The following is a 25623-nucleotide window of genomic DNA, read 5'->3' on the forward strand; positions in this document are numbered from 1 at the left end:
TAGATTGATACTTTTTCCCCCTCTCCCTGAAAAGCACTTTGAATAAAAATTATTAAAATGAATAATACTAACTGAAATTTAAATAAAACCTTGAAATAAAAATAAATTTAAAAAATAAAATGAAAAATAATTGACTAGTCAGTATTTTTAGTGACTTTCACTTTCTCTGCCCCAGACTCAACAACACCCAGATAGCACAGGGGAAAGAAACATTTGAAACAGTGGGCCCTGAATGGATCCTCTCTGAACAGTACCTAAGTATACCTAACTGACTTTAAAATGCCATTAATTATAAAGTTCATTATTTTTGCATCTCAAGAAAGAAAACGTAGCTGCCAATTAAATTGTCATGTACTTAACTGTAAATCATATCTGATTTGTGGAGCTGTTTAAAATGTGCACCTTAGAATCAATGGTATACAATATTATCCTACATTCCCTGCACTGTTAGGTTAAAAATAAAATTTTTCAGAATCTGTGGAATATTTCATATTTCTTTTGTGATTTCTAGTCTAGCTTTTTTTTTTTTTTTTTTTTTTTTATTTATGATAGTCACAGAGAGAGTGCGAGAGAGAGGCAGAGACACAGGCAGACGGAGAAGCAGGCTCCATGCACCGGGAGCCCGATGTGGGATTCAATCCCAGGTCTCCAGGATCTCGCCCTGGGCCAAAGGCAGGCGCTAAACCACTGCGCCACCCAGGGATCCCCTCTAGTCTAGCTTTAATTGCCTTTCATGTCACTGAACTGTTTCAATTAGCAATAATCACGCCTCAGATAAATTTCATTGGCTACGACACTGCCACTGTACAAAATTCATGTCACTGAATTGTTAGTACACCAGCCTGTGAGTGAAAGGGACAGATTTGTGAATGGTCTGAGAGAAAATCCCCAAACACTACACAGTGGGAGGGAAGATGCATTATAGTGGGAACGAATAGGAAAGAAAATATATCTCTTGAACAAATCTGCATGATGACAAAGGTGCCCTGTAAAGAGCTTTCTTATCCTGCTGAATGACCAAAGAAGCTAGGTAGGAATATAATATTAGATGTCTTCAGAACTTTGGATAGGCTCCTCTGCTCTATTTATTCCTGGCCAATGAAGGCTTCTGTGGGCTAACATTTCATTTCCAATTATTACTTGTGGTACCTAGTCATCAGACTGCGAGTATAAGGAGACAGGGAAGTGGTTAATTGCTTTCAGATTGGAAACTGTTGGAAGCCATTTGGTTGTTTTACAGTGGAACTACTGGATGAAGTGGAACAAGGTGCAATGAGAGAAAAGACATCTTCTGTCAGGTATAGTGGAATAATTTTCTTAATTATGATTTTACCCAAATGTACACATTAGGGTAGAAAGACTTAACACTAATTCAATAGCTATGTAATTCCTCAAATGGCCTGAGGTAATAGAAATGAGAAGAAATAGGTGGATGTTTTCTTCCATCTTTAGATGGTATCTTCAAATCAATGTAAAAACAGTGGATGAGTGAGTCCTCTATGAAATGGAGGTCCAGATTCCTTACCATTGATATGTAGCAAAATCTGTGTACACATCAACAACAAAGAACAAGTTCATCAGAGTGTTGTTTTTTTTGTAAGCATAGTGTAAATACAGAAAGAACCAGGATGGATAAAGATGAAGACCTAAACATATGTGAGCCTCTTTCTCTTGGCTCTGAGGCACCAGCCACCACCCTGCTGAATGACCTCAAATACAGCCCATCAGGTAAGTACTGGGGCTCTGAATTGTCTGAGTTCTTTTTATTGTGGTACAGAACCCTTGAGAGTTGGCATAACTCCAACTTAAGGTTCTATATGGAATCCTCAGCTAGGCCATTGTTTCTAGGCTCTGAATTAAGACAAAATATTGTGACTCGTTTATTTATTTAATAATTGAGGATACAAGGGTAAACTACATGCCAGACATTGAGGATACCAAAGTGTGGTATCTCTGCCCTGCCCTCATTGAGCTCTGGTGCAAGAAACAGACACTAAATAAGAAAAGGAGTATAACATACAGTATGTTACTGCCAAATGCTAAGGAGAAAAAAAATAAAGAGAAGCGTGTGAAAAGAGTGGTTTTATAATTTTAGGGTGTTAAGGATAGACCTCACAATAATGGGAACATTTGAGCAAAGGCCTGAAGGAAATAAGGGATTGAGTTGTATGGATATCTGAGAAATGTCTGTGGTTGTTTTTTTTTTTTTTTCAAGATTTATTTATTTGACAGAGAGGAGCACAGCAGGCAGAGGGAGAAGGAGATGCAGGCTTCCCACTGAGCAAGGTTCCTCATGCAGGACTCAATCCCAGGACCTTTGGATCATGACCCAAGCTGAAGGCAAATGCTTAACCAACTAAGGCACCCAGATGCCCCAGGAAATTTTTTTTTAAGATTTTATTTATTTATTCATGAGAGATGGAGAGAGAGAGAGAGAGAGAGAGAGGCAGAGACATAGGCAGAGGGAGAAGCAGGCTCCACAGAGTGAGCCCAATGTGGGACTCGATCCAGGGACTCCAGGATCACGCCCTGGGCCAAAGGCAGGTGCTAAACCGCGGAGCCACCCAGGGATCCCGGAAATGTTTTTTAGGCAGAAAAAAGAAGGAATATAAAGGCCCTGAGATAGGAACATGTCAGGATCTTGAAGGAACAGTGAGATCAGTGTGATTGGTGTAGCTGGAGCAAGGAGAGAAGCAATTGGAGATGAAGTGGGACAGGCATTTCATGGAGAACATTGTAGATCATTGTAGGGACTCAAGCTTCTACTCTGAAGTGAGAAGAGAAACCATTGGAAGATTTTTGGTTTTATCATTTCTCTAATGACTAAGTATATTAAAGATCTTTTCATATCCTTATTTGCTAGCTGAATATCTTTGGTGAATTGTCTGTTTGTATCTTTTGTGCATCTTCTTGTTGGACTGTTATTATTCAGTGTTGAGAGTTCTTTATATATCCTGGACATAAATCTTTTCTCACATACATGCTTTACAAATATTTCTTCAAGTCTGCAGTTTGTCTTATTTATTTATTTATTTATTTATTTATTTATTTATTTATTTATTTATTTTGGTTTGTCTTTTTATTCTCCTAAATTATCTGTCAAAGAGCAGACATTTTTAATTTTGAAAAAGTGCAGTTTATCCATTTTTTTCTTTTATGAATTGTGCTTTTGATATCATATCTACAAAATTTTTTCCTGACTCAGTCACAAAGATTTTCTCCTATGTTTTCTTCTAGAGGCTTCATGGTTTTAGCCTACCTTCAGGCCTGGAATCCATTTTTAGTTCATTTTTATACATGATGTGAAGTACAGATCAACAAATTTCTTTTTATATATATATATTTTTAAGATTTTCTTTTTTTATTTGAGAGAAAGAGAGCACAAGCAGTGGGGAGAAGTAGAGAGAGAAGCAGACTCCCCACTGAGCAGTGAACCCAACTTGTGGCTCCATCCCAGGACCCTGAGATCATGACCTGAGCCAAAGGCAGACGCTTAACCACTTAACTGACTGGGCCACCCAGGTGCCCCCAAGTATGTGTCTCTCTGTCTGTCTGTCCTTCTTTCTTTTTTGCATATGGATAGCCAATTGTTCCAGCATCCTTTGTTAACTGTATTTTCTCCATTCAATAACTTTTGCACCTTTGTCAAAAATTAGTTGTCCATGTATGTGTAGGTTCATTTCTGGACACTATACTCTGTTATAGTGATCTTTTTACACCAACCCTAGACTGTTTACTGGGTTTTGTTTTTTTTAGACTGTTTTGTTTACTGCTGTTTGATGATAGAGCTTAAATCTGGTAATGTTAGTTCTCCAACTTTGTTCTTTTTCAGAGTTTTTTGGCTATTCTGTGCTCTTTGCATTTCCCTATGAATTTTAGAATCAGAATGCCAATGTCTATAAAAAAAAACCCACTGGAGTTTTTACTGGAATCACAATGAATTGATAGATCAATTTAGGGAATATTGGCATCTTAACTATATTGAATATCCCAACCTATTAACCCAATATATCCCTCCATGAGATCTTTAATTTCTCAGCAGCATTTTGTAGTTCTTGGCATATAAGTCTTATAAATCTTTTGCTGTGTTTATCCCTATTTCATATTTTATGCTATTATAAGTAGCATTTTAAAAAATACTTCTACTTCCAGGCAGCCCAGGTGGCTCAGCGGTTTAGCACTGCCTTCGCCCCAGGGTGTGATCCTGGAGACCTGGGATCGAGTCCCACGTTGGGCTCCCTGCATGGAGCCTGCTTCTCCCTCTGCCTATGTCTCTGCCTCTCTCTCTCTCTCTCTCATGAATAAATAAATAAAATCTTAAAAAACAATACTTCTACTTCCTATTGGATAGTTTTGAGCAGAAGAACAACATGATCTGACTTCTGTTTTAACAAAGTTACTCTAGATATTATATGGATATTGAGAGGAGGACGAAGGTAAAAGCATGAATGCTTGTTAGACTATTGAAATAATTTTAAGGCAAGTTGATATGGTGGCTTGGACTCTCGTGGTAGCCATATGTTGGTAAAAAGTGGTGGGATTCTGGATGTATGTTGAGGCGTAGCCAACACAGTGTACTGGTATATTAATGTGGTTTTGAGTGAAAGAGGAGAATCAAGGGTGACTTCAGGGGCTTCAGTCTGAGTAGCCTGAAGTATGGATTGCTATTCAGCTGACATGGGAACAGTTCTGGACAGAATAGGTTTTGGGAAGATGATTAAGAGTTTAGGTCCAGGGATCCCTGGGTGGCGCAGCGGTTTGGCGCCTGCCTTTGGCCCAGGGCGCGATCCTGGAGACCCGGGATCGAATCCCACATCAGGCTCCCGGTGCATGGAGCCTGCTTCTCCCTCCGCCTGTGTCTCTGCCTCTCTCTCTCTCTCTGTGACTATCATAAATAAATAAAAAATTAAAAAAAAAAAAAAAGAGTTTAGGTCCACCTAAGTTTGAATGTCAGACTAGAGAGGAGGAGAAAGGTCTGAGATGGAGATAGAAATGCAAAAGTTAGCTGATAAATGATATTTACAGCCTTGAGACTAGATGAAATCACCAAGAGAGTGAGTGTGGATAGAGAAAAAGAGGTGTGCAGACTGTCCTTTGCCACTCCAAAGTTTTAGAGGTTGGAGATGAAGAAAAAATGTTATGCTATACCTCTAATCTTTTAAATAAATGATTTTATTTTTATTTATTTTTTAAAAGATTTTATTTATTCATGAGAGACACAAGGAGGCAGAGACACAGGCAGAGGGAGAAGCAGGCTCCTTGAGGGGAGCCCGATTCGTGACTTGATCCCAGGACCCCAGGATCATGACCCAAGCCAAAGGCGTAGACGCCCAATCTCTGAGCCACTGAGGCATCCCTAAATAAACGATTTTAAAACATAATTAAGGACCCAGAGAATTCCAGACGTGTGGATTATGGCCCATCTCCAGGCCTAATTTTATTTTAAACCATTATTTTTTATTACAAACATCTTTTTAAAAAGTACATGTCTTAAAATATTTAAGATGTAAATCTATGAGGAGGGAAACATTACTGGATGTTCACAGGAAATGATTAAATAGTTGTATTCATAAGATTTTCACTGGTGAGGCTTTTGTTTATTCTCATTTGGGAAACAGGATGCTAGAGTGTTCACTGTGTTGAGATAATGCAGGTGATAATGAAATAACATTAGACCTTTGAGTTACAATACAGGAGGTGTTTATGAGGATGGCTAAAGTGAATGAGAGGCCAAGGAAGACAAATATATCTATTACCATCATTCTTCTGCAGAGGAAGAGGAGGTGACATACACAGTCATTGATCAGTTCCAGCAGAAGTTTGGTGCTGCAGTAAGTATTGCCCTTAATCATTCTGAGTGTTGTCTGCATATGGGTATCATGTTTCTGTCTCATTAATTTTTCTCTTATTATGAGATCATTGATGTTTTCCCTAATAAATTCAACAAAATATCTGAGTGCCTGCTAAAGGTCAGGCATTATTCTGAGGTCTGGGATAAAATAATAGTAAAGACAAAGTTAACTATCAAGGAGTTTACATTCATTTCTTTTTCAAGACTGACTGACTTACTTACTTACTTACTTACTTACTTACTTATTTATTTATTTATTTATTTATTTATTTATTTATTTATGTAATCACTACACCCAGGGTGGGGATTGAGCCCACAACCCCGAGATCAAGAGTTGCATGCTTTTCTGATTGAGCCAGCTAGGCACCCTAAAGAGTTTACTTTTATTTTTAATTTTTAAAAAGATTTTATTTGTTCATGAGAGACATACAGAGAGAGGCAGACATGACTAATGACACTGAATGTCTTTTCATACTTTTGTTGATAATATGATGTACTCTCTTATGAAGTATTTATTCACATTTTTTAAAACTTCTGTCCTATTGAGACACCTGGGTGGCTCAGCAGTTAAGTGTCTGCCTTTGGCTCAGGGCATGATCCCAGAGTCCCAGGATCGAGTCCCATATCGGTCCTCCCAATAAAAAATAAATAAATAAAATTAATAAATAAAATCTTTTTAAAAAGTTGTGTCCTATTATACGTTGCACCTAATCTTATTTTTTAATTTATTCATGAGAGAAAGAGAGAGAGGCAGACACAGACAGAGGGAGAAGCAGGCTCCCTGTGAGGAGCCCCATGCAGTACTCCTTCCCAGGACCCCAGGATCATGCCCTGAGCCAAAGGCAGATGCTCAACAGCTGAACCACCCAGGTGTCCTAGGAGTTTACATTTCAATGCAAGAAAATAAACAATTATCAGCTCCTGATAAGTACTGTGAAGAAAAGTAAAGTGTGGTTTGAAGAGTAGAGTAATACGGAGTTCCTATTTTATATAAGGTGGACAGAGAAAACCTCTGTGAAGAGGTGATATTGGAACAGACATCTGAAAGAAGTAAGGAAGCTAGCTCTGTGGATATTTAGGTAAAGACCTTTAAAAAGCATGATTAGCAAGTGCAAAGGCCCTGAGACTGAAACACACTTAATCTATGTGGAGGAATAGCAGGGAGGCAGCACCACAGTGAAGAAGAGTGGTAGGAAATGGAAGGAGTCAGGAGGCAAATCAAGCAGGGTTTACTAGACATGGTAAGGATTTTTAGTTTGATTGAGTAGGATGGAGAGCCATTGGCAATTTTTAGAGAAACTTTTTTACTTATGTTTTTAAAAATCCATTCTACATGTTCTGCTTAGGCAATTTCTCTATAATCATTTATTAATTTCAGAGATGACAGTAACTATTGAGCCTAGCATACAGTTCACAGACAGACTTCAGGGGAGTCATTAAGCTTCCTGTTTTTTTTTTTTTTTTAAAGCTTCCTGTTTTGTTGCCAGTTTATGCTTGTGTAAACAGATGCATTTTTTTTTCAGATGCGTTTTTTTAAAAGGAAGAATTAGCTTTCCACAGATTCTTTTTTCTTTTAACCACTTAATTGAGATATAGTTCATATACCATTAAATTGACTGATTTAAAATGTATATAGTTCACTGGATTTTAGCATATTCACAGAGTTGTACATCATAATGAATTTTAGAACATTTTAAAAAAGATTTTTGCTTGTTTTTTAAGTAATCTCTACACCTAATGTGGAGCTTGATCTCACAACCCTGAGATCAAGAATCACACGCTCTACTGACTAGCCAGCCAGGTGTCCCTAGAATATTTTTCATATTGACAAACTCTATGCTTCGAAGCTGTTACCTCCATGCCTCCCTAGTCCCCCAGCCCTTAGCAGCCAAAAATCTATTTTTTGCCTCTATTGATTTGTCTGTTTAGAACATTACATATATTATTTTTATTTACAGAGCACAAACATGCAAGTAGGGCAGGGGGTTGGGGGGAAAAGAGCAGAAGGCAAGGGAGAGAGAATCTTAAGAGGACTCCATGCAGACTGCAAAGCCCAATAGGAGCTCTACCTCACTACCCTGAGATCATGACCTGAGCTGAAACCAAGAATCAGACGCTTAACTGACTGACTGGCACCCCTAGAATATCTCATATAAATAGGATTATACAATATATGGTCATTTGTGACTGGCTGCTTTTGCTTAGCATGTTGATCTGTGTTACAGCATGTATTAGTATTTCACTCAATTTTGTTGCCAAATAACATTCCTTTATATGTATATATCATATTTCATTTATCCTTTCACCATTTGGGTTCTTTCTAGTTTTGGCCATTATGAATAATGCTGCTATGAACATTCATGTACAAGTATAATAACTCTATGTTTAACATTTTGAGAATTGGCCATTGTTTTCCAAAGCTGCTACATTATTTCATATTCCCACCAGCAGAATATGAAGATTCTGATTTCTCCACATTCTTACTAACATTTGTTGTTATCTGTCATTTTGATTATAGCCATCTTAGTGGTGCGAAATGCTATCTCATTGTGATTTTGATTTACATTTCCCTGATGCCTAATAATGTTGAGAATTTTTCATGTGTTTGTTGGGTGTTTATCTTCTTTGGAGAAATGTCTATTCCTTTGCCCATTTTTATTTTTAAAAGATTTTACTTATTTATTCAGAGACACAGAAATTGAGAGAGAGGCACAGACACAGGCAGAGGGAGAAGCAGGCTCCATGCAGGGAGCCCAATGTGGGACTCAATCCTGGGTCTCCGGGATCGCACCCTGGGCTGAAGACGGCGCTAAACCGCTGAGCCACTGGTGCTGCCCCTTTGCCTGTTTTTAAAAGTAAGCTCCATTCACAGTGTGGGCCTTAAACTCACAACCCTGATATCAAGAGTCCCATGCTTTACCAAATGAACCAGCCAAGTTCCCCTTCTTTGCCGCCCCTCCCCCCTTTTAAGAAGGCTCCACACCCAGCATTGGAGCCCAACATGGGGCTTGAATTCATGATACTGTGATTAAGACCTGAGCTGAGATCAAGAGTTGGATGATTGACTAACTGAGCCACCCAAGTGCTACCTTTGTCCATTTCTAAATTGAGTTGTAAGAATTCTTTCTATATCAACACATTCTTTAAAGGGTCCAATGAGGGGCAGCCCCGGTGGCGCAGCATTTTAGCGCCACCTGCAGCCCAGGGTGTGATCCTGGAGACCCTGGATCGAGTCCCACGTCAGGCTCTCTGCATGGAGCCTGCTATTCCCTCTGCCTGTGTCTCTGCCTCTCTCTTTGTGTGTCTCGTGAATAGAGAAAATCTTTTAAAAAATAATAAAATTAAATAAAAAAAAATAAAAGGTCCAATGATGGGACACCTGAGTGGCTCAGTGGTTGTGGCTCAGTGGTTGAGCATCTGCCTATGGCCCAGGTCGTGATCCCAGGGTCCTGGGATGGAGTACTGCATGGGGCTCCCCAGAGGGAGCCTGCTTCTCCCTCTGCCTCTCTCATGAATAAATAAATAAAATCTTAAAAAAAAAAGGGGGGGGGGGTCCAATGACAACAACAAAAAATGAGATAAGACTGGAAATTTGGGGCAGCCCCGGTGGCGCAGCGGTTTAGCGCCGCCTGCAGCCCAGGGCGTGATCTGGATACCCTGGATCGAGTCCCACGTCAGGCTCTCTGCATGGAGCCTGCTTTTCCCTCTGCCTGTGTCTCTGCCTCTGTCTCTCTCTCTGCATCTCTATGAATAAATAAATAAAATCTTAAAAAAAAAAAAGACTGGAAATTTGAGGGATCCCTGGGTGGCTCAGCGGTGGAGCGTCTGCCTTTGGCTTACAGGATCAAGTCCCACATTGGGCTGCCTGTGGGAACCTTGCTTCTCCCTCTGCCTATGTCTCTGCCTCTCTCTCTTTCTTTCTCTCTCATGAATAAATAAATAAATCTTTAAAAAAAAAAGACTGGAAATTTGAAGAGGTAGTTGGAAATTCTTGTCAATAGAGAAATACAGCTTTTGTTCCTAGTTTTGCAGCCTTCTTACTGTTCTTTGGGGGTAGAACTGAAATTCAGCCTCCCTTTTTCATAATTGATAGAAAATACTCAATGTAGACGCACTCTGTGCTGACTAAAGGAAGATAGCATGCTAGTGAAAGTCACCATGCCCTTCTGTTCTTGAGTAATTTACCTACCTGTAAAGTGGGGAGAATCTTGTATCGTGTAGATATTTTCATAGTTTATGGGTTAAGGATTTTAGAATTGTATAATGTTTTGAAAGAGGATAAAATTATAGATAATCAAAAGATCAGCATGTGTTCCTGGAATACTGCTATATCAATTTTGAGTAACTTGATGAATCTAAGACTTTAAGGGACCTCTTTAGAGTTCTTGTTCCTCTCATTTTGAACACTGTACACTGTGAGACTCAGCCACTGTGTGAGTTCCCTTCAGTTATAGTAAATTTCCCTGTGTTAGGGCATTGTTCTTTGCTTGAGGAATCTGGTCATAGACATAGAAATCTTTTGCCGTAGCTTTAGTGGTAACAAAAGGTTTCTGAGGGCAGCCTGGGTGGCTCAGCGGTTTAGCACTGCCTCAGTCCAGGGCCTGATTCTGGAGACCCAGGATCCAGTCCCATGTTGGGCTCCCTGCCTGGAGCCTGCTTCTCCCTCTGCCTGTGTCTCTGCCTTTCTTTCTCTCTGTGTGTCTTATGAATAAATAAATAAAATTTTAAAAAATTTTAAAAAGTGAGTTTTTCAACTCTTATTAGCATTTAGGATATGAATTATTTATGTTCCAGTTGTGCTATAATTTTGTAAAAACTAAAAGGATTAGAAACAATGTGCTGTGTGTGCATGTGTAAAAGAAGGTGACTTGTGTTTTGGATTAGTCAAATTTTGCAAGTTTAAAAAATATTATCCACTTTGTTAATCGCTAGCCATTTTACTTGTGCCATTCATGATATCATGATAGCAATATTTATTCTCTGGAGATTTTCTTCTTTCTCACCAGATGCTCCACATCAAGAAGCAGAGTGTCCTGAGTGTGGCAGCAGAAGGTGCTAATGTGTGTCGTCATGGGAAACTATGTTGGCTTCAGGTAAAAGATATTTTCAACTTTTTATTTTGAAATAATTGTGGCTTCACTGACAAATTGATCTTAATGGTCTTCTTTATGTCACCTCAATGTTGCTATCTTATAATTTATTTGGAATGTCTTTCACTCTTCTGAGTTTATCCTTTTCAAAAGCAAAGAGCTTCTGTCTCTTCATAATTTCACTTTTATAATCATCATTGCTGGGATCCCTGGGTGGCTCAGTGGTTTGGCGCCTGCCTTTGGCCCAGGATGCGAGCCTGGAGTCCCGGGATTGAGTCCCACGTCGGGCTCCTGGCATGGAGCCTACTTCTCCCTCCTCCTGTGTCTCTGCCTCTCTCTCTCTCTCTCTCTATGTCTATCATGAATAAATAAATAAATCTTTAAAAAAAATAATCATCATTGCTGTCTCACAGGCTCTGCTTGAGGTCTTCTTCCCCGGCTCTTTTCTCTCTCCTTAGATATATGGAAAATTTCAGGGGTGGCTGGTTGGCTCAATCAGTGGAGTGTGCAATTCTTGATCTTGGGGTTGTGAGTTCAAGTCCCATGTTGGGTACAGAGATTACTTAAAAATAAAATCTTTGGGATCCCTGGGTGGCGCAGCGGTTTGGCGCCTGCCTTTGGCTCAGGGCGCGATCCTGGAGACCCGGGATTGAATCCCACATCAGGCTCCCGGTGCATGGAGCCTGCTTCTCCCTCCACCTGTGTCTCTGCCTCTCTCTCTCTCTCTGTGACTATCATAAATAAAAAAAAAATAAAATAAAAAATAAAATAAAATCTTTAATTTGATTTAATTAAAAATTTAAAAAATATTTTATTTATTCATGAGAGACACAGACAGACAGGTAAAGACACAGGCAGAAGAAGAAGCAGGCTACATGCAGGCAGCCCGATGTGGGACTCGATCCCGGGACTCCAGGACCATGCCCTGAGCCAAAGGCAGGTGCTAAACCACTGAGCCACCCAGGGATCCCCTAATTTAAGTTTTTAAAGTAATCTCTACACCAACGTGGAGCTTGAACTCACAACCCTGAGAACAAGAGTTGCATGCTCTACCAACTACTGGGCATCCTCAAAATAAAATCTTTTTTAAAAAAAGATATGTGAAGTTTTGGGGGTTTTTTAATGAAGAATTTTTATCTTTCCTTCTGGTTGGTAGCATTCCACAGCAGGGTTCTGTCACATTTTCATTTTCCTGGACCTGGGAGATGTCAGGTGAGGGTCCCCATTGTGTCGAAAGAAGTTTGTGGTGAGCCTTGACTAGCTGTAGGATAGACAGCCACCTTTGGATCAAACTCAGCAGTATCAGTTTTTAAGGTGGGTCAAAAAAGCAGGCTGAATCCTCCACCAGTGTTTTCCATTATTTGAGTCAGGACCTACCTCCACCTACTGAGAGAATAAAGTTTATTAGGATTGGCAATTTGCCCACTTCTCAGGGTTACATCGATCAAGGTATCTACACTAAATGATTCAAAATATGAAAAAAATTGGGTAGCCCAGGTGGATCAGTGGTTTAGCGCCACCTTCGGTCCAGAGCATGATCCTGGAGACCCAGAATCAGGTCCCGCTTCGGGTTCCCTACATGGAGCCTGATTCTCCCTCTGCCTGTGTCTCTGCCTCTCTCTCTCTGTGTGTGTGTATCTCATGAATAAATAAATAAAATCTTTAAAAATATATGAAAAAATTAGGTGAGAATCTAGTCATCTTGGCATCATTTTATGGTGAAGAATCAGAAACCACTGAGGTAGTTAACAAATAGAAATTACTGTAGATTTGATAGACTTTATACAGCTGCCAAAAATTAATGACAAGTGCAATGCAGAAAAATGTTTGCAGAGTTATGAGTAGAAAAAAGCAGGATATAGATTGGAATGCACATTATCAGAGCCATATACATTGTTTGCATATGAAAAACGGAAGGGAGTGTTGTATGGCGTGTATTGGCTTGCTGAAGAAATGTCTAAGCCATTTATCGCCTCAGTTCTGTTCTAGTTGATGCATGTACAGTAGTGAATCCAGTGTAATCTCTCTTCTCACAGAGTTTTCAGTCTAGCAGATAATTATTTTTCAAACTTTTATAATGTGTCTATTCAGTTTTTAGAATTAAGGAGGTAAAGAAAAAGAAAGAAGTGACTATTTTAGGTGTTCTATTCTAGCAAACAATATGAAAGTTCCAAAAATGGATATCAGGTAGGACTGCCAATTTTAGCTATACCAACACTTAGCTCCTCAAATGACAAATATGGCATTAGACTGCCATGTCTCTGGCTCTCTAGACCAGTTTGGATGTCCCTTTGCCTTCATTCTCTGACTCAGTAGATTATCCAGGTAAAGTATCGTCTTTGTGAACTTCATGATCAGAAACAACCTAAAATTCTTAAAATTGTATAAAATCGATCTTAAAAACAGTGTTTCACATCCTACCACTTGTGCCAACTTATTTGTTGCCTATTTAAAATTGCTAGAGAGCAGGAATCTTCTCTTTTGAGTGATTTTATGTAACACCTAACACAACTATGCATACTATGAGACTCTGAGAAATAGCATTTTGTGTTAATAACAATGAAATGCTATTAATTCCCCATAGATCCTTGGTGTATTAAAATGCTGAGGGTGAAATGTCAAACATTAAATTTGGGACTGTAAAAAAGCAAAGGCTAAATCCACCAGCTTGTCTATTTCTGTCCTCTTGAAAAGTCACAATGAGGGCTGCCCAGGTGGCTCAGTCGATTAAGTGCCTGACTCTTTTTTTTTTTTTTTTGAAGATTTTATTTATTTATTCATGAGAGAGACAGGGAGGCAGGGAGGGGCGGGGTAGAGACATAAGCAGAGGGAAAATCAGGCTCCTTGCGGAAGCCTGATGCAGAACTCAATCCTGGAGCCCAGGGATCACGCCCTGAGGTGAAGGCAGACACTCAACTGCTGAGCCACCCAGGCGTCCCAAGGGTCTGACTCTTGATTTCAGCTCAGGTCATGATCTTGGGGTCGTGGAATTGAGCCTCATGGTGGGCTCCACTCTTGGCAGTGCAGAGTCTGAGATTGTCTTTCTCTGGGCAGCCCCGGTGGCCCAGCGGTTTAGCGCCACCTGCAGCCCAGGGCATGATCCTGGAGTCCCAGGATCGAGTCCCTTGTCGGGCTCCCTGCACGGAGCCTGCTTCTCCCTCTGCCTGTGTCTCTGCCTCTCTCTCTCTCTCTCTCTCTCTCTCTCTCTCTGCATCTCTATGAATAAATATATAAAATCTTTTAAAAAAATTTAAAAAAGAAAAGAGAGAGATGTCTTTCTCTCCCTGCTCATGCTCGCTCTCTGTCTAAAGATCACAAATGATAGTTTAAGATTTAAACTTGTTTTCCCTAAGAATCACTGAATGACTATTGTTTTCTTTAAAAGTAAGGATGGGGATCCCTGGGTGGCGCAGCGGTTCGGCGCCTGCCTTTGGCCCAGGGCGCGATCCTGGAGACCCGGGATCGAATCCCACATCGGGCTCCCGGTGCATGGAGCCTGCTTCTCCCTCTGCCTGTGTCTCTGCCTCATTCTCTCTCTCTGTGACTATCATAAATAAATAATAAAAAAAAATTAAAAAAAAAATAAAAATAAAAGTAAGGATGTTAAATATTTTATCATATATCTTTCTTGATCCTCAGATCTTCTTCCTTAGTTCTTTTCTTCCTATAATATGTATGTCTGGATGGTCTATTATAGGTGGCTACAAATAGCCGAGTTTACTTATTTGACATTTTCCTTCTGGGAAGTCGTGCTTTCAACAATGGACTTCAGATGGTATTAGAAGACAAGAGAATTTTGAAGGTGAGTGTGTAAACTGATTCCCCTGCTAGTAAGATTAGCAACCAGGTTCTTTTTTTTTTTAATTTTTTTTTAATTTTTTTATTTTTTTTTAGCAACCAGGTTCTAATTACTCTTTCTTTCTTCTGATTCCTTAGGTTATCCATGATTGTCGTTGGCTTTCTGATTGCCTCTCTCATCAGTATGGAATTTTGCTGAATAATGTCTTTGACACACAGGTACATGCATGGAAACCATTGATTTAGTCCAGCATTTATAGCTCTTATAGAAAATAGGCCTTATCTGATGAGTGATTGAATCTTTTTGTGTGTTCCTCATTCTTGCCTTTTTCTTCATGTAAGATGTCTGTTCAATAGGTAAGAACATTTGATGAGCTTTTTAATAAAAGATCTACAATTAAAAAGCTTTTTAAATAAAGCTCTACAATTAAAAAGCTTTTTAAATAAAAGCTTTTTAATAAAAGCACTACAGAAAAGTTAGTTTAGTCAGTTGAGCATCTGACTCTTAATTTTGGCTTGGAAAAAAAAATTAAAAAAAATTTCGGCTTGGGTCATGGTCTTGGAGTCATGGGATGGAGCCTATGTCAAGCTCCCCACTCTGAGAGGAATCTGCTTATTTACCTCTCCCTCTGCCCCTCCTCCTGCTTGTGTGCTCTCTCTCTCTCTTTCTCTCTCTCTTTAAGATAGATAAATCATTAAAGAATAAAAAGTATTTAGGATTTTCCCCCTCATTTTGCTCTAGAATTTGTCAAATAAGAAACAAGCTCTCAGGTACCTGGCTGGCTCAGTCAGTAGAGCTTGCAACTCTTTTTTTTGTGTGTGTGTGTGCTTAAAACTCTTGATCTCAAGGTCATGAGTTCAAATCCCATGCCGGGTGTAGAGATTACTAAATAAATAAATATTTCAAAAATTAAAAAAGAAGAAGACGCATGCTCTAGCATTCAGAAACTCAAAACATTTGGGGGGTCATTCAGAAGTCCTAGATGAGACACTGTGAGGTGAACAGTCACATCTGTGCATTTAGCTCATATGTATCACTTAGGGCTAATGACTAGTGTGCTAGCTGCTAGTGGCAGGTTGAATTAGATATGCCCCAAAAGCCTATTTTGGTCAAAATAGTCTGATTATATATGATTTTCTCTGCCCTAAAGAATTCTAGGGTAATGAGAAATCCTTATTCAATACTAGCTAGCTCTTAGACTTGATGTGAGTTTCTAGTTTGGCTGTGAGAGTAGTAAAACCACTAGTTCTCATTATATCTTTATATCTCATTATATCTGTTATGTTCTTCTAGTCTTCTAGGTTTAATGCTTGTCAAAGGGACATGTTGAATATCTAAGTCTACATCCCTTGGAGAGGGGTTAAAATAATGAGTTAGCCAGTTATTTTTTTTTAATTTTTATTTATTTATTTATGATAGTCACAGAGAGAGAGAGAGAGAGAGAGGCATAGGCAGAGGGAGAAGCAGGCTCCATGCACCGGGAGCCTGATGTGGGATTCGATCCTGGGTCTCCAGGATCGCGCCCTGGGCCAAAGGCAGGCGCCAAACCGCTGCGCCACCCAGGGATCCCAGTTATTTATTTTTTTAAGTAATCTCTACACCTATAGCCAATTATTTTTTAGCAGAAATTCCTTAAAAAAATTTTTTTTTGTATATTTTATTTATTCATGAGAGTCAACAGAGAGAGAGGCAGAGACACAGGCAGAGGGAGAAGCAGGCTCCTCTGAGGGAGCCCGATGTGGGACTCGATCCTCGGACCCTGGGATCAGGCCCTGAGCCAAAGGCAACGCTCAACCACTGAGCTGGTGTTCCCTGGAAATTCCTAAAGGCTCAATTTTATGTTGTTAAATATGGTTCCAGTTTGCTCTTTTTTTTTTAAAGATTTTATTTATTCATGAGAGACAGGGGGTAGGAGGCAGAGACACAGGCAGAGGGAGAAGCAGGCTCCATGCAGGGAGCCCGACATGGGACTGGATCCCAGGTTTCCAGGATCAGGCCCTGGGCTGAAGGCGGTGCTAAACCACTGAGCCACCCAGGCTGCCCCATCCAGTTTGCTCTTTATGTATCTGCCCACAATGAACTTTATGCCACTTCTCTTCTTTACATTTTCCTTGGGCCTTCTTTCAGGATCTTTCACTATATAGAGATTATTTATAGCTTACACCAAAATGTAAGAGAATTGCTCATTGTTCCCCTGAGGCCATTAGGCTTCTTGATGAGACCCCATATGAAGATATTGGCAAATCTTTCCATACTTACTTTTCAGATTTCCATAGTACAAGAAGCAGTAATTCAGAATTTTTCCATTTTTTTCCCTTTACCACAGTGCATTAGCTTCCTGTTGATATTGTACAAATTACCACAAATTTAGTAGCTTAAAATAACAGAAATATACTCTTAACAGTTCTGGAGGTCAGTAGTCTGAAATCATTTTCACTAAGCTAACGTCAAGTTATCAGGGATGATAATTTTTGAAGGCTCTAAGAGGAGTCTGTTTCTCTGCCTTTTCAGCTGACACCTGTGTTCTTTGGCTTGTGGCTTCTGCCATCTTCAAAATACACCACTGCGGTCTGTGCTTCTATCACCTCATCAGCCTCATCACCTCCAGTGACTGTAGTCAAATCTCCCTGTGCCTCCCTCTTATACATTTAGGACCCACCTAGATAATTCAAGATAATCTTCCTATCTCAGGAGTCTTAGCTTAATCACTCCTGCATGGGCAGCCCGGGGGGCTCAGTGATTTAGTGTGCCTTCAGCCTGGGGTGTGATCCTGGAGATCTGGGATTGAGTCCCACGTCAGGCTCCCTGCGTGGAGCCTGCTTGTGTCTCTGCCTCTCTCTCTGTGTGTCTCTCATGAATAAGTAAAATCTTTAAAAAAATCACTCCTGCAAAGTCTGCTTTACCATATAAAATAACATTGACAAGTTCCAGGGATTAGGATGTGGATGTCTCTGGGGGCCATTATTTAGCCTACAACACATAGATAAATAATTAGTTCAATTCTTAATTTTTAAAAAGATTTTTTATTTATTTATTCATCAGAGACACACACACACACACAGAGACAGAGACACAGGCAGAGAAGCAGGCACCATGCAGAGACCCTGATGTGGGACTCGATCCCGGGACTCCAGGATCACACCCCGGGCTGAAGGCAGGTGCTAAACCACTGAGCCACCCAGGGATCCCTAAAAGATTTTTTTAAAAAGATTTGTTTGAAAGACAGTGTACACTGATAAGCAGGGGGGAGGGGCAGACGGAGAGGGAGAAGCAGACTCCTCACTGAGTAGGTAGCCAGATGTGGGGCTCCATTCCAGGGTCCTGGGGTCATGACCTGAGCTTAACCAGCTGAAGGCAGATGCTTAACCAGCTGAGCCACCCAAACGCCCCAAGATTTTACTATTTTTAAGTCATCTCTTCACCTAACATGGGGCTCAGACTCATAACCGTGAGATCAAGAGTTATATGTTCTATCAACTAAGCCAGCCTGATGCCCCTCCAATTCTTAATTTTATTAGCTTTCCTTAGCAACATTTTGCCAAAGTTGCTGATAAGTAATACAAATAATTCTTGAAATTTATCTTCCTTTCCCCATTGCCTAAAGGCACCAAAGAGTAATAGATAACCATAAGGCAAGCAAACAAAAGAAGTGAAAAAGAAAAGAGACTAGGATACATTAAAATTGAGTGAACCTTTTCTTTTTTACTTCTTCCCTTATTTTTCAGAATAAGTTGACTGAACAATTTTTTTGATGGCATTTTCTATCATATGGGGCTTTGGGGAAAATGGTATTTAAAGACATTTTTCTAAAAATATATCTAGGCGCACCTGGGCAGTTCAGTGGTTGAGCATCTCTGCCTTTTGCTCAGGTTGTGATCCCAGGGTCCTGGGATGGAGTCCTGCATCAGGCTCCCTACAGGGAGCCGCCTTCTCCCTCTGTCTGTGTCTCTGTCTCTCTCTCTGTGTTCCTCATGAATAAATCAATAAAATATTAAAAATAAATAAATAAAATTAAAAATTTAAAGTATCTAAATTTCTAAATATTTAGGAATGTCTAAAGACATTTTCTAAATATATATAAATCTAAATATTTCTCCCATGACGTAGCTTTCTATATATTCTACAGACAGGATTTTGTTTTGTTTTTTATGTCACAGGTAGCAGATGTCCTTCAATTTTCCATGGAAACAGGTGGCTTTCTTCCAAACTGCATCAGTTCTTTAAAGGAGAGTTTAATCAGACACCTTAAGATGGCCCCTAAATATCTCTCCTTTCTGGAAGAGAGACAGAAATTGATTCAGGTGAGTATTAAAGTGTGTCCCACATGACATTGATTTTTCTAAGTGTTTTGTGAGCAGGATCATCAGTGTATTATATAGATAAATGACAGCTGCTATGTAAGCTTATGGGCATTGCCAAAATCTTAGCTATTTCAAATGGGAAGTTTGTGATCTCAAGTGAATAAAAGCAAGGATTCAGATTTGTTGGTTATGAGAAAATACTCTGAAATAAATTTGCAATCCTTCAGGGGAGGATTTTGTTGGAAATGTGGATTAAGGTGATGGAACAAAAAGTTTTCGTCCTGGGATGCCTGGGTGGCTCAATGCTTGAACGTCTGTCTCTGACCCAGAGTGTGATCCCGGGATCCAGGATTGAGTCCCACATCAGGCTTCTTGCAGGGAGTCTACTTCTCCCTCGGCCTGTGTCTCTGCCCCGTCTCTCTGTGTGTCTAATGAATAAATAAACAAAATCTTAAAAAAAAAAAAAAACCACACCTTTTCATCCCAATTATTTCTCCCAAAGTAAGATAAATTTTCCTTAGCTCCTAATAGCCTCACCTGCACACTTAGATCATGACCATATTGACTACAGTTTTGGTCCTATAATCAAGTCTTCTGTCTTCATTTTTGAATGAGAAGCCTTGATTGATCGATCGATGGATTGATCTCTCTCTCCATCCCTCCCCTGCCACCCCATCTTTTCCCTCTCACACATACATATTCACTGTATACATACATAAGGAGTGTGTGTGTGTGTGTATTTTCAAAAATATACTGTCATTGAAGAAAATGACAGTAATGTTTTAAGTTAAACAACCCTTTAACAGTTATTTAAAGTTTGCTTATTATTCAAATAAAATTGTTTTGGTGTCTCTAGGAAAATCCAGAAGTGTGGTTCACACGACCTCTTTCACCCTCTTTGCTGAAAATTTTGGCTCTAGAAGCTACCTACCTACTACCCCTTCGTTTGGTACTCCTGGATGATATGATGTCTGATCTAACTGCCCTTGTGGACGGGTACCTAAACACCTACCGAGAAGGGTCTGCAGATCTCCTGGGAAGCACAGAGGTAGGTGTGGCTCTCTGTGACTATGTTTTTAGAACTTCCATTCCCGTCCCATTCCTCATGGTGGGCACAGTGATACTCCCTCTTTGTAGCTACAGCAAATCATGAGGCAGACTTGGTAATAAATATTTGAAGGGACTATAGCTTGGGCTTACTTCATCTCCTTGAGTACTTTTTCACAATATTAAGTTACATTCTGTCAAAGAATAGGTAAATTGAAGATTTCATTACTAATTTCTAAGAAGCCAGCACAAAGTAGCAGAACTATAGACTTGGCGTTGGCAAACTATTGCCCTAAGGCCACATCTGGCCCATAGTCTGCTTTTGTACAGCTTATAAGGCAAGAATGGTCTTCATGGTTTTAAAGGATTGTTTAAAAAAACGAAAGTGGGGCAGCCCCGGTGGCCCAGCAGTTTAGTGCCGCCTTCAGCCCAGGGTGTGATCCTAGAGACCTGGGACGAGTTCCATGTCTGGCTCCCTGCATGGAGCCTGCTTTTCCCTCTGCCTCTCTCTCTCTCTGTCATGAATAAATAAATAAAATCTTAAAAAAAAAAAGTGTATGCAACAGAGACCATTTGGCTATAAATATTTACTATTTGGCCCCTTACATAAAAAGGTTGCAATCTGGGGACACCTGGCTGACCCAGTCAGTGGAGCGTGTGAATCTTGGTCTTAGGGTTTTGAGTTTGAGCCCTGAGTTGGGCATAGAGATTGCTTAAAGATAAAATCTTTTAAAAACAAACAAAAAAGTTTGTAGTCTGCTGTTACTAGCCATTCTTTCTTAGGAATACTGAAGCAAAATCCTAAATAAAATAATAGCAGTTTTTATGTGATCCCTACTTAGGTATATTATACTTCTAATGTGTTATTGGTTTCTACTTGCAATTATGATAGTGTTAGGAAATTCTCCATTTTCCTAGAACAAAGTCTTATGATAATCTCATATATGCTGAAAGAAAAATGTAACCTTTCTGTATTTTGCTCTCACTGTTTTAACAACAAAAGAGCAATATAAAAATCCTTGCATATCTTGTTCGACTGGAGAATTTAAATGTCTTTCATTTATTGTTGTAAAACTAAGGAATTTTGTAACTTTTTGTATTTTGCTTTTACTGTTTAATGCTGAAAAAATTAGATAATATTTTATATACATTACTGATTAAAGTTGGAATACATGATAAAACATATCTCAAATAAGAAGTCTACATAATGTTTGATTGGGAACACTAAAAGCATTCCCATTAGTGTCAAGAAAATATAAAAATTGTGACTACTACCACTTAAACATTTTTTGAAGCTATTAGCCAATGAAATTTGAAGAGAAAGAAAAGACAAACTATAAAAAAATGAATAGGAGGAATCAGAATTATGACTTGCCTATGATACAGCTGAAAACTGTAGAAAAGCAAAGGAAAAAGATTACTACAAACAAAATAACAATTTAGTAAAATGAGTACAAATATAACATCAAAATTGATAGTTTTCTTGCATCCATATACACAGCAAGATAATACAATGGGAGAAAACATCCATTTATAATTGTGACAAAAAGATAGATTACCTAGAAATAAATTTTACAAGAAATGTGAAATATAAAGAAAACATTAAAATATTACTGAATGGGGATCCCGGGTGGCTCAATGGTTTAGAGCCTGCCTTCAGCCCAGGGCATGATCCTGGAGACCCAGGATCGAGTCCCACATCAGGCTCCCTGCATGGAGCCTGCTTCTCCCTCTGCTTGCCTGTGTCTCTGCCTCTCTCTATGTCTCTCATAAATAAATAAAATCTTTAAAAACATAGTAAAATAAATAAAATATTACTGAATGGAACAAAAGCAGACTTAAATGAATGAGAACACTGAGCATTTTTAGCTATCCATTACTCCCAAACTGACTCCTGAATTTACCTCTATTCCAAAAAAATATTAACACCAGCATTATTTTGGCAAACTGTGATTATAGTGTTTATAAAGATAAATACATATAAATAAGAATAGTCCCGTTAGATATTAAGTCCTATAACTCTACATTAAATAAAAATCATTTGTGGGGCACCTGCATGGCTCAGGTAGAGCATGGTAGAGCCTGCAACTTTTGATCTCAGGGTTGTAAGTTTGAAGTCCATGTTGGGTGCAGAGATTAGTTAAAAACAAAACAGTGGTTTGTGACTGGTACATGTATAGGCAGATCAATTGATCATAGTAGAGAACCCAGCAATAGATATAATATATATCTGCCAATATAGGGGCGCCTGGGTGGTTCAGTCAGTTAAGCGTCTGACTTAGGCTCAGGTCATGATTCCAGGGTCCTGGGATCCAGCCTTCATTGGGTTTCCTGCTGAGCAAGGGAGCCTGCTTTTTCCTCTCTCTCTCTCTCTCTGCCCCTCTCCCCTGCTCATGCTCTTTCTCACACGTGCCTTCTCTCAAATAATGAATAAAAATATTTAAAAAAATATATCTACCAGTATGGTTGGGATAAAAGTGGAATTTCCAACTAATGAGAAAAAGATAATCAATAAATCGCTTTAAGTTATTGACTAATGGGATCCCTGAGTGGCGCAGCGGTTTAGCGCCTGCCTTTGGCCCAGGGCATGATCCTGGAGACCCGGGATCGAATCCCACGTCGGGCTCCCGGTGCATGGAGCCTGCTTCTCCCTCTGCCTATGTCTCTGCCTCCCTCTCTCTCTCTGTGTGACTATCATAAATAAATAAAAATTAAAAAAAAAAAGTAATTGACTAACCGTTGTAGGGGAGAAGAGTAAGAGTTGGATTACCAAAAAATATCCCTCGGATCAAGTATTTATGTAAACAATAGGATTATAAAATTATTAAAAAAAAAAAAAAAAGAAAATTATTTCAGGCAGCCCGGATGGCTCAGCAGTTTAGCGCCGCCTTCGGCCAGGGGCGTGATCCTGGAGTCCCGGGATTGAGTCCCACGTCGGGCTCCCTGCATGGAGCCTGCTTCTCCCTCTGCCTGTGTCTCTGCCTTTCTCTCTCTCTCTGACTCTCATGAATAAATAAATAAAATCTTAAAAAAAAAAAAGTATTTCAAAGAAATGCTTTTCTAAAAAAAAAAAATGCTTTTCTCCCCCTTCCAATTCACTGAAGAATAATTGATAAAATTAATTTTATATAAAGTATACATTGTGATAATTTGATATATATATATATATATATATATATACATCGTGGAATGATTATCAAGACTAAGCTAATTAACATATCCATCACTTCACATAATTAACTTGGTGTGTGTGCTGAAAATGCTGAAGATCTTCTCTTAGCAATTTTCAAGTATATAATACTGAATTATTGTGGTAAACATGCAGTACTTAGAGTTTGTTTTTTTATAATTTATTTTTCTTGTAATTGAAAGCTTGTACTCTTCTACCTACATCTCCCCCTTTCTCCCCTCCCTCCAGCTGCTGGCAACCTCTATTCTTCTTCTATGAAATAAGCTTTTTTAAAAAAAATAATTTCACATATGGGTGTATGATACCATACAACGTTTGTCTTTTTTTTTAAGATTTTATTTATTTATTCATGAGAGACACAGAGAGAGACAGAGATACAGGCAGAGGGAGAAGCAGGCTCCATGCAAGGTCCCCAACGTAGGACTCAATCCCAGGTCCTGGGATCATGCCCTGAGCTGAAGGCAGACGCTCAACCGCTGAGCCACTCAGGCATCCCTGCTTGTCTTTCTCTGTCTGGTTTATTTCACTTAACCTAATGCTCTTTAAGTGCATCCATTTCACAAATGGCAGGATTTTCTTCTTTTTAATGGCTAAATAATATTCCATTGTGAGTGTATGTATATATTATATATATATCTCACATCTTTTTTTTAAAATTTTTTTATTTATTTATGATAGTCACACACAGAGAGAGAGAGAGAGAGAGAGAGAGAGAGAGAGAGAGAGAGACAGGCAGAGGGAGAGGGAGAGGGAGAAGCAGGCTCCATGCACCGGGAGCCTGACGTGGGATTCGATCCCGGGTCTCCAGGATCGCGCCCTGGGCCAAAGGCAGGCGCTAAACCGCTGTGCCACCCAGGGATCTCTACCTCACATCTTTTTAATCCATTCATCTATTGACGTACACAGGTTGTTTCCATATCTTGGCTATTGTGAGTAATGCTACAATGTAAAGGGAGTGCAGATATCTCTTAGATAGTGATAGTAATTTCATTTCCTTTGTTTATATATCCAGATGTGGAATTGCTGGACTTGATGGTACCTCTTTTTGTAATTTTTTGAGGAACTTCCATACTATTTTTCATAGTAGCTGTACCAATTTCTCTTCCCACCAACTGTGAATAAGGATTCCCTTTTCTCCGCATTCTTGCCATCTTTTTGACGATAGCCATCCTAACAGGTGTGAGGTGATAATTCATTGTGTTTTATTTTTTATTTTTTTAAAGATGTATTTATTCATTCATGATAGAGAGAGAGAGAGAGAGAGGCAGTGACACAAGCAGAGGGAGAAGCAGGCTCCACGCCGGGAGCCCAACGCGGGACTCGATCCCGGGACCCCATGATCACGCCCTGGGCCAAAGGCTGGTGCCAAACTGCCGAGCCACCCAGGGATCCCCTCATTGTGTTTTAGATTTGCATTTCCCTGATGATTAGTGATGTCAAGCACTTTTTAATATACCTATTAGCCATTTGAATGTCTTCTTTGGAAAAATGTCTATTCAAATCCTATGTTCATTTTTAAATTGGATTACTATTTGCTTTTATTTGCTATTGAATTATATGAGGGAATGCCTTTGCAATGCAGGAATACTCTGAACTCATAAAAGATTAACAAATTTGACTTTGAAGTTTTCCTTTGGTGAAAATACTGATGAAAGTCAAAGCAACCTGGGAAAAATTATTTGCCTCATGTAACAAAGAGGACATTTTCTTAATATATTCTTTACTATAACATTATGTAATGACAGGCTACTGGAAACAACAAAATATCTATCCAGGTGGATTTGGTTAAATAAATTATGGCATATCCATATAGCTCTTAAAAATACAAAAATACTAATGTGGAAAAATCTCCAAGACTAATTTTTAGTTTAAAAAATCAAGATGCAAAAAAAAAAAAAAAAAAAAATCAAGATGCAGAAGAATATATAAGACTGTGTTACCATTTGTGTAAAATAATTTTTAGAGTCATCAAAATAAAAGGTTGGAAGAAAACTAAAATTGAAAAATGCAATGCAATGAAAATATAAACATTTAGTAACATGTACACAAACATGATCACAGATGCACAGACTATCTTTGGGAGGCTATGTAAGAAACTGCTTTTTAGAAGATGTACTCACTAAGGCAACTGGGAACAGGTTGGAATGGACACTTTTCATTGTATAATCTTTATACATACACACACACATGCAAAACACATAATGCACAACACACACACAAACTGTAGATTCAAAATATTTAACTTGATCAAAAAATAGTACTACTATAATTGAATACGCTAGAGGGAGCCATAAGAGCACATTTGAATTGAACCTCACCAAATTCTGGTTAAGTATAGTAGAAGT

The 25623-nt window shown here is 39.1% G+C and overlaps 1 protein-coding gene across 6 annotated transcripts in view; it reads left to right on the forward strand.

Moving 5' to 3' along the window:
• Positions 1-25623, forward strand: part of EXD1 (exonuclease 3'-5' domain containing 1) — a 38716-nt gene that overhangs the window by 11314 nt on the left and 1779 nt on the right. For 4 of the 6 annotated variants that reach the window (XM_041746727.1, XM_041746730.1, XM_041746729.1 and 1 more), the window contains 8 exons: positions 1241-1298; positions 1607-1728; positions 5773-5831; positions 10858-10944; positions 14639-14743; positions 14878-14958; positions 18898-19041; positions 19898-20089. In XM_041746727.1, coding sequence (XP_041602661.1) covers positions 1241-1298; positions 1607-1728; positions 5773-5831; positions 10858-10944; positions 14639-14743; positions 14878-14958; positions 18898-19041; positions 19898-20089 — 848 coding nt within the window. Of the gene's footprint in view, positions 1-1240; positions 1299-1601; positions 1729-5772; positions 5832-10857; positions 10945-14638; positions 14744-14877; positions 14959-18897; positions 19042-19897; positions 20090-25623 lie in introns of all 6 variants that reach the window. The other 2 variants (XM_041746733.1, XM_041746731.1) reach the window with 1 other exon arrangement.

Source organism: Vulpes lagopus, chromosome 2 (assembly GCF_018345385.1).
Source record: "Vulpes lagopus strain Blue_001 chromosome 2, ASM1834538v1, whole genome shotgun sequence".
Taxonomy (NCBI): domain Eukaryota; kingdom Metazoa; phylum Chordata; class Mammalia; order Carnivora; family Canidae; genus Vulpes; species Vulpes lagopus.